This window comes from Dreissena polymorpha, chromosome 11 (genome assembly GCF_020536995.1).
Source record: "Dreissena polymorpha isolate Duluth1 chromosome 11, UMN_Dpol_1.0, whole genome shotgun sequence".
Lineage (NCBI taxonomy): Eukaryota > Metazoa > Mollusca > Bivalvia > Myida > Dreissenidae > Dreissena > Dreissena polymorpha.
In genome coordinates this window covers 8,081,110-8,091,057 of record NC_068365.1, presented here as the reverse complement: position 1 = coordinate 8,091,057, position 9,948 = coordinate 8,081,110, and the positions used below count along the sequence as shown (strand labels likewise).

General features: G+C 41.5%; 1 protein-coding gene across 1 annotated transcript; it reads right to left on the bottom strand.

The window, feature by feature from the left end:
• Positions 1-1,488: 1,488 nt before the first annotated feature.
• On the bottom strand, positions 1,489-8,488 carry LOC127851232 (E3 SUMO-protein ligase KIAA1586-like). The gene is made up of 6 exons (XM_052384847.1): positions 8,370-8,488; positions 8,048-8,332; positions 7,563-7,627; positions 4,979-5,042; positions 1,630-4,004; positions 1,489-1,548 (listed from the first exon to the last, which is right to left on the bottom strand). Exons 1-5 carry the CDS (start codon positions 8,486-8,488, stop codon positions 1,676-1,678), a joined length of 2,862 nt encoding a protein of 953 aa, XP_052240807.1. The 3' UTR covers positions 1,489-1,548; positions 1,630-1,675.
• Positions 8,489-9,948: the final 1,460 nt, after the last annotated feature.

Genomic DNA, 9,948 nt, shown 5'->3' with positions numbered 1-9,948 from the left:
TTAGTTTTCACTTCAAGCTTTTTGCAACAATTACTTTTTGGCTCAAAACTATTTGTCAATTATTTTTTGACAATATCATATAACCTTACATATATTTCTGGATGAGATGAGCTCTTTATTTCGGGTATTGATAATTCTCAGAATTCTTATTCCAATTAATTAAATCGTTATAATTTTCATTGTCAATGATTGCTTGTAACTATAAGTAAATTTTCTATTGACAACTCATGGATGATGATGAGTTATTTTTTGTTTCGAATTCAATCCATCAACGTCAAGCCAGGAGAAATCATTTTTCCATGTTATTCCTTTTTTAAGATATTGGATCGCCGCGTAGTTTTGAGCCGAATATTTTTCAGAAGCTGTCACCACGTGCGCTTTTAAATATGGGAATATACTCTTCACAACGTCTTTTCCCGACGGTACGGGTCGCGTAACCAAAGAAAATATCGGGCGAGCACGCCTTTATGAAAGATTCCTAGCCTATCCGCGTTTAGCAGCCGACATTTTCCAGAATTTTTATAGACGGACGATTTTTATGTTGACACCGGGTCGAACCGGTTTCTATATAAACTTCAATCATTACGGCCGAACTAAAGGTCACATTATACTAATACAAATCGAACGCGTTACGGCAATCTCCACGCAGAGCTGTCGTTCCTTGCTCTCACATACAGTCAAATCTCTGCGTGGTGGTTGGCAGAACGGAGGAAAACGGTACAACTAAAACGACTTAGATTGAAAATACTAAAAGCTCATTGAATTGGGATTAAAGGGGCCTTTTCACAGATTTTGGCATGTTTTAACTTATTCATTAAATGCTTTATATTTATAAATGTAAACATTGGATCGTAAAAGCTCCAGTAAAAAATCAAGAATAAAATTTAAAAAAGGAAAAGAACATTGCCCGGAGCAGGTGTCGAACCAGTGACCCCTGGAGTCCTGCCAGAGTCCTGAAGTAAAAACGCTTTAGCCTACTGAGCTATTCCGCCGAGTACACATACTGGACGTATTTTATACCTTATATAAGCAATCTTCGTAGTTTCACAAAATTTAACGACAAAAACAGAACTCTCCAAATTATTCAATCGTTTCGCGTTGCAACGCTTTATAATTTTTAGGTTTTAAAATCGTCAAAAGATGCATATAATGGCTATAATACACCATGGTAAATGTTCAGTATTACTGTTTCCTCACAAATATCATAACTAAAACGAAAATGTGCGAATCTGAAACAACTTTTTTCAATTTTGTCAATTTACCAAAGCGTGAAAAGATCCCTTTAAAATATCAACTTGTAAATGTACTTGCAAGTAGGATATTTATCTTATAATATATTCATGCATAAAGACGTAACCTGTACACTTGATAAAAAAACTCCCCTGCAGGAGCAAGAACAAACTCAACTCATATCAATATTTGTATTTTAATATATTATTTTTAACTATATAATAATTTATTAGAATACAAATATAAGCGCTTCAAACTAAAACAAGTGTAAACATTTTATCATCTATCAAATCTCTTAAACATCACTTTTTCATTTACCTTTGACAATAACGAATATGCTAAAACAAGTGTAAACATTTTATCATCTATCAAATCTCTTAAACATCCTTTTTCATTTACCTTTGACAATAACGAATGTGCTAGCTACAGAACAAAATGCTTCATATTACTTAATGGCCTTAGAAAGACGTCGATTTTTAATTTCAAAAAAGTCCGCCACCACAACAGATCTGAGGCGATCAAATCGCTCCATGCTCCCATTTAACTTTACCATAAGCAGTTTGTCAATTGTGTCTGCTCCCAGTGAACACCTGTGATCTGTCTTAATAAGTTTCAGCTGGGAAAAGACTCTTTCAACAGTGGCAGTACTAAGCGGTAGAACCAGAGCAATGCTCACAAGACGGGACACCAACGGGTAGGCAATATTCAACCCTTTGTCCATGTGGGCCCTGCCATGAAATAGACGCCCAAGGTTAACTAACGATCTTTCATTACAGGCAAATGAAGATGCTAGTTCAGTGAAACCCTGCCACTGGATCTGTAGATCTTCGCCATCCATCCCGTAGTGAGATGCTAGCTGCTCCATTTCGTGTGTCCCATAGAAGGCTGGAATCTCAGATAGTGTTGAAAGGTCCAGAATGGAAAGTGCCTCGACAATGGCGGAATCTTCAAATCTTCGCTCTATATTACCTGTCAGAGCGTCCAAGAAATCTTCTCTTGCAATCCTAAAGGTTTCATTGTTTTCTTTGGTAGGACTGATCCCTAAATCAGTCATGAGGTCTTTGGTTTTTCCGAGCCATGTCCCGTTCACATTTTTCAGCTTCAAAAGGAGCCGAAGGGTCTTATCAACATTTGCTTTAGCCAATCCAAGGTTGGCAGACTCTGATTGAAAGTACAGGCTGAGTGCTGAGAGATGAGGCAGTGCATCAGCAAGAAGCATGAGAACCTGCAGTGTGACCGGATCTCGCAGGTTTTTCAATAATCCGTTGCCGATTGGATCCTCAGCGATATTGGCGCTCTCCAGGTCAACAACTATGCTCCTGTAGCACCTAACTATGCCGCTTACTGCCTTGTCATGACTAAGCCAACGGTGATGTTTGGCTTCCTTAACAGAAAGCGGAGCATCGTCAAATGCGGTCTGCACATCTTTCAAACTCGCGGACCTTTTCGACGAATTGCGATAATACTTGTACAGATCATCCAGCAGTCTATCAGTCTTCTCGAAAATTTTATTACTTTTGAAACTGTCCTTGCACGCAAGAGCTAGACGGTGGTCCTTGCAGTGGACAGTTATTAGCCCCGGACGCCGTGCTTTGAGTTGTGTAGCTACGCCCGTTTTTGCTCCAGTGAAAACTGCAGCGCCGTCGGAAGCGAATCCGGTCAGGTTATCTAATACCAAGCCGTTGTCTTCAATGACCTGCGTGATGGCATCAGTGATAACGTCGGCTGTCGCTGATTTGAGGGTCACGTCGGCTAGGTACGATGTGCACATATTCCCGTCAGGATCCAAGTACTTGACACACATGGCCATGTGCTTCTGGACAGTGAGATCACACACCTCGTCCACCATCACACTGTAGCATGGACCGGCCCTTATTTCTTCTTTCACTTCATCCCTTACACGGTTGCACAGCAGGGTCAGTAACTCGTTTACAATGTCCCAACTCGTGTAAGATGCATTCTTTGCAAGCCTAAGCTTGGAAAGGTTCGGAGAGCCAACGTCAATGCATAGATCCGTGAGATCTGCAAACAAGCTTAATGGCAGGTTCCGTTCTACTGAAAACTGCAGAACCTTCAGTGCGTCCAAGAGGGCAACTTCACACTCGCGATCCACCTTGTTGACGATCGTCGATATGGTGCTCTGCAGGCTAAGAGAGATCGAATTCCTGTGCTGAGAACTAGATTCATGTGCTAAGACCTTATCAAGACGAAGAGTTGCACAGCCTTTCTGTGACCATGCGCTTACGCCGTTAACACCATTTGGCTGGTAATGCTGGCATAGAGTACAGAGCATAACGTCTTTACTCTTGTCGTCCGCATCCACGACACGATGAATTAACCATGGACGTCCTTGTTGCCACTTAGTGTCAAATCCAACCTTGTGGCCGCGATTTTTCCTTTTACCCGAGCTTGTTGTCTCTTGTGCTGAGATAGATGACGTTGCTGGTTCTATTTGGGCCTTTTCCGCATCGGTTGGAATCTTGGTTGCGGTCTCTCGCGGTTCCGTCTCGGTTGGAATCTTGGGTGCGGTATCTCCCGGTTCCGTTTCGGTCGGAATCTTTGACGCGGTCTCTCCCGGTTCCGTCTCCGTCGGAATCTTTGGAGCGGTCGCTCCCGGTTCCGTCTCGGTTGGAATCTTGGGTGCGGTATCTCCCGGTTCCGTTTCGGTCGGAATCTTTGGAGCGGTCTCTCCCGGTTCCGTCTCCGTCGGAATCTTTGGAGCGGTCGCTCCCGGTTCCGTCTCCGTCGGAATCTTGGGTGCGGTCACTGCTGGTCTGTAAAATAACAAGGTAATTAAGAGTTTGATTTTATAATTACATTTAAATATTAATACAAATATTTGGATTTCGCAAGATTGCAAATAAATGCCATGCAGTATCAATTTATATCAATTAATTTAACGTTACAGTGACAAAGATCGTGTACGCATAGGCACATTTATTTATTCTCCAAATCGGTATAAATTATGCTGCGTAAATGTTTGGTTTTAAATTAAGATACATTGTCGATTCAAAATCGCGTTTTATTTACTTTTGTTAGATGTAAAATTGTACCATTCACAAAACATGCACGTGCAAACACGCAAATGGCGCGAACATGTTAGCGTCTGTTACAAAGTAAAAGTATGGGTATTTTTTTGCGTGCATTAAATCAAAGTGTGATAATACGTACATTTCAATACTATCGTACGCATTCGTAACTTGACTGATACTAATAAGGTTGTATTATAATTATATTAATATATCTTATTATGACAAATATTGTGCTCAGCGGGACAATTATTAAACGAAACATTTACTTTATGTTATTTGTCTCCAAATGTAACAGATGGCACGGCAGGGCGACAAAAATGAACTTTGAAGACAAAGAATAACTACCAGATGATAATGAAAAAAAAATATAATAAGTGATAATATTCTACCTTTCAGGTGTGTCCGTCTTTTTCACATATTTCAATAAACTAACGTTCGTTTTGGCTACTTTCACGTTTTCCCTGTAAAGTTGTTCCAACCTTCGCTTATTCGTAGGCATTTTGGCTGATTAAATACTGTACTTAAGGTATAGTTCTTTCTATAATATAGTATTGTTATTTGTAAATCACTAATATACTGAATTTCACTTTCGATATTGCACAGCACACTACAATTATACTTGAAACTTTATTATTGTATTCCGTGAACTTGCTTATAACTCGTTAATACGTTGCAATCAAAAGAATGACTACTACATGTATACTATACTTACACACCTTCTTGGAGAGGGGTCTTGACACGTCTTGGGGTATTCACCCAACGAGGGACCCTTGTCTGGGGCTATTGTTTTTACAAGAAGAAGTAAAAGTGATGACACGTAGTTGAACAACTCCCTTGTCTGGGGCTACTGTTTTTACAATACTAAACAAATGTATTATCACGTCGTTGAGCACCTGCGTTGACGCGATTCCATTTCAGACGCGGGTGTTGAATATTTATATACAAAACACATTTTGACTCAAACGTTCTTTAAAACTCTTCAAACAAACTCGTATGAGAGCTCACTCATTTTGTTAGTTAGCGAATAGTTATATTCTGGTGAGCGAAGATGCTGGTACTAGCGCTTCTCACTTAGGCGACCCGTGTTCCCGGACGCATGTGAGTTCGGTTGGAAGTCACCATAACGGACAAGTGGGTTTTCCTCCGCGTAACGCACAAAAAATATAAATAACAAAAAAAAAAACAACAACGAAACTCTGGAAAATGCAGCTTTAGTTCATAATTTGTCCCAGCCTTTTGTGCGGAAGGACCTCATAAACTTCGAAATATACGATGCGGTTGTCAAAAATTGAACGAACAAATATACTTTAATAACATTTTATTGTCTGCAACAATTTTGATTAAATTAAATTTTAATGCAAAAATTTATCGTTAAATTACGATGAGCATATATAATGGTAAGTCACAATGTAAGTGCGTTTAACGGCGTACAGATAGATACATTATTCATAGCGAAACACTCGAGTGCAAACTGCATATTTTTGCGAAATACTTCGGGTCATTTGTTTATTTAAGTTCAAGTAGCCGCTTATTTGCCAATGGTATTTAATCATACATATTTGCCCTATATTTGCTAACAATGGTGCAGTGCGAGTGAATGTTCGTTTTTTTTTTCAAAAGATTCTTAAGCAGTTTAATCGATTAAATTTCGTTTGAAATAGAGCACAGCCCTTTTGTTTAAAACAAAATCGACAATGTGTGTATCCATTAATCAGTCATGCATTATAGTTTGCTGATAATGATCTTCGCTGCGTGATGAACTCTAGGAGGGCAGTTGGAAAATAAATCGTCTGCATTTAAACCGGCTGAAACTTGATCATGTGCATACGTTATTTAGCACATGTCAATTCGTTATGTAACTTGCAAATTGCGATGATGATGGCAGATCAGATGAAAAGGGCATTTCGGTAGTCATATTAGGTAAGGGCGGATGCTCGGAGGGGCAGGGCGGATCGTCTGAGAGGCAGGGCGCTGCTTCGGAAGGGCAGGGCGCAGCGCCCTCCGATTTACGCCTAGCTGGAGCACTGAATATTAAAAAGAAATGAACAATACTGACACCATGAAACCCTGAATGAGCCAATGCAATCATATGTTATATTTATTTACAATTAACCAGCCAGGATATTCCACACTGGCTAACTACACAGGCTAATTTCATTATAAATATATTGAATAATAAACAAGCCCTAATATTAAAAAGAAATGGAATCTTAAATTAAATGTAAAGGCAATGTAACAATATATAACAAACTTACTTCTTCATCCGTAGATGACAGTCTCCTTTTCTGGTCCATGTCGCCACAATATAATCCTGGTATTTAATAATTATATCACCAAATAATAGTAATATAGTCCTAGTATATAATTATTATTGAAAAACAACTAGTATATAATTATTATTTCACCATATAATACTACCACACAAAAATTTCCTCACAATGTAGTCCGAGTATATAATAAACACCAAATGTTTAGTCCTTCTTATTGAAGCTGATCTCTCTCAATATATATACTCAACGAGCGGACCGCAGAGGAGACACTAACATGACGTACTTTGTATTATAAAAATTAAAAAGCTAGACTATTGACTTTGCTAATAACAAAAAAAAGACATTTATTTTCGGACTTGAACTACTGTCATTACTGTAAAAAGTCTGGCCAATACACATTTTAAGCAGATGTGACGAAAAGATGAGGTTAATTCTATGCAGAAAGCAAGAGCATGATAAAAAAAGATCTGTACAAAAACAACATCCTGGTCTAGTTGATGTAGTATTACATTATAAGAAAAGGTGTAAAGCTGAAAAGGTCTGATGTTCACATAATTCTAAATTTCGGTTATAATTTCAATGATAATAAATATTTTTATTTTACAATTTTCATTTGGAAATCCATTATGATACTTGCCCTTTCTATATTATAATGTTTTAACAACATGACTAAAGTGAAGTTGTGCTTGAGAACGACATGGTCAACAGTTTCGAAGCTTTAATGCTTGGAAGTGTATTTTTTTTCTAAGCATAGTTTATTTGTTTCATCTTGCTTGTTTGGGTAAAGAATAAAGTAAACCTAGTGGATAACTTAATATGACACTGTATAGGGCCTGGGAATGGGAATACTTACTAGTCCTCAAAAGCACGACCTGCCTCGTCTAAGTCTAGATAGAAAGAGAGCGTGAAAAGCAATTTGTGTACCCCACTTCCGCAAGAGTGAGGGTAAAACCCGTACTTACCATACCTGCCCGTACCGTACTGGATACGTCACAACACTCCCCCCAACTTTATGAAAAAAGGACCTTACCAAGACTGAGGGTTTTCTGCATGAGGGGGTCAGCAACTACAAGTCGCTCCACAGAGATGGTCCCTCTACCAGATGCGGGTTTCTTACAAGTACTGCTTTTCACTACCTTAGTCCGTGGTCAGGATTTTCCCAATTAGAGCTCTTAGCCCTACTTCTGGCCGTCTTCTTGGTTGCAACTGCTTGGATTTTGTTGCTTTTCAGTCATGAGCCACAGACCCAATGACTTCTACTTTACTGGATTGGATAAGTACCCAGCGAGTTATAAACCCAGCTGGAAACCAATATATGAAGTGTTTTCTTGGAGAAGGCTTAATTCCTCACGCCGTAAGTATCCAGCGAGTTATAAACCCAGCTGGAAACCAATAGATGAAGTGTTTTCTTGGAGAAGGCTTAATTCATCACACTGTAAGTATCCAGCGAGTTATAAACCCAGCTGGAACCCGCTAAATGAGGACCAGTGAGCTAAAAGCCCGACTGACCTCTACTGGGACTGGTACAGATGTTTCCCATTGGCCACGGAGATTTCCAACACATGTTCCACAGTAGTTCCTCGAAGTGCTGCCATCGCCTCGGCCACTGTGGATATCTGGCTGGGTGACAATAATCCGGATCCAGGTGCTGGAAAATAAGAAGCATCCGTCTCCAGGAGAAGGCGACTATCTTCAACATTTTGTAGTGCCGCGATCTGGTCCGGAGAGAATGTCCTCACCTTGTTGGTCAACCCAAAGTATGTCCCTGGGAACCTCTCTAGCCACCGATCCTGGACATACCTGTTGCCAGTGAAGCAATGCAGATGTCGGCACATACCTCTTCAGGACATGGAGGAGCAAGAGAAACGCTTCTGTACCGCAATCCCCATCCATTTCACGGCAGTGAATCACCAGCACATGTCTATCTTCCAAGAACGGTAACATCTTCTCCAACATCTCGACTTGATATGCCCAGTACTTCATGGGCTCTGACTGATCAAGTCAACCTCCCCAAAACCGCCACGCGAGGATTCGCTAACAGGTTCTGGAACCTTCCCACTGCCTGATTAACCTGAACAACGCTATAACGCGCATGACGTGGATGGATGCCCACCCCAACGGAGATGTACTGCGTCAGATCATGCAGACAGCTGGCAAAATCTTTAACAATCGCTACAGTGGGTGGGGGGTGTGGTGCCTTGATTCTGGCAGATCACGCAGGTGCTGATCCGTCTGGTAGGTTTCTGGGTCACAGTAGATAGAGACGCCCCCTACAAGGGATGTTCGCCTACCCTCCTCTACCGGAACTGCATCCATCATGTCCTCCATTCCCCCTTGCTGAAGCTGTAACCTGTGCAGTGTCCTGTCAAGGTGGAAATGGGCATCAAACGCTTCAGGATACTTAGGCTGGATTGGTATGGCCTCGGCAACCGGCTGTGCATCCTCAGGGGCCTGGAAGTTAAGTACCCAATAGGCCCTCTCTTCCTCTGATAAACTAGCTGCAAGGAGTAACAAGACCTTCCTGTGCAGTAGCGCACCAACAGAGTTGCACGGTACCAAAGTAACTTTCTCCGGAATAGGCTCATGAAAGAATTTACAAAACTCCTTCATAGCTGCCTTTTGCCGCTCCGAGATTGATGTGTTGTCCATTGTGCTCAGCATCTTCTGCACCACAACAAACGCCACCAACTCATCCAGCGTAACTGGTTTTCCAACCTGACTAAGTGCACTCCTCCTCCCTCTGAGTACTCGCTCATCAGTAGGATCCAGCATTTCGCTGAATATGGAAGGGATGTGCATGGGCTTTTAAATACTTCGCCATCTCCATACAACCCGGCACCCAGCATGTCTTTTCCATCCCGCGATTCCTACGTTTCTTCTCCCCCTCCCGGCGCTCTTCAGCCTTCTCTTTGGCGTGGGCAAGGAGATCGCAGGTCTTAACCCTTTTAAGCACAGGCATGGAAATTACCAACTCTTCTCCCTTTCCCACCGGAAAATTCCTTTTCAAAATCCCCACTGGGTACTCCGGGTTCTTTATCTTTACCGTACGAGCAGGCTCCATATCACGATGACTATAAATCTTCGGACGTGAGTCCGCCCACTGGACCCGATGAGGCGGTTCCTTAGAAGAGCTATAAGCCCCTTCTGACCTTGCACCTGTCTGGAGTGATGTCCGTACAGAGTACTCCTGGTTCTTCATCGGTACATGGCGAACGGGCTCCTCCACATCGCGACGACTATAAGTCTTCGGACGCGCACCCGCCGACTCGACTCGAGACCGGTCCTCAAAAGAGCTAGAAGCCCCTTCTGAACTTGCCACTTTCTCTTTCTGGAGGGTTGACATTACTGAAACTTCCAGGGTGGAGCTACAAGCCCTGCAATTCAGAAGTGAGGTCCTTGGTTGGACTACCAGTCAC

Coding starts and splice junctions, on each gene's coding strand:
- LOC127851232 (XM_052384847.1), bottom strand. CDS start 8,488: ATGTTGGAGAAGATGTTACCGTTCTTGGAAGATAGACATGTGCTGGTG. Junction 8,333..8,369: donor CTCCTCCATGTCCTGAAGAG/GTATGTGCCGAC, acceptor CACTGGCAACAG/GTATGTCCAGGATCGGTGGC. Junction 5,043..7,562: donor GCAGAAAACCCTCAGTCTTG/GTAAGGTCCTTT, acceptor TAAAAACAATAG/CCCCAGACAAGGGTCCCTCG.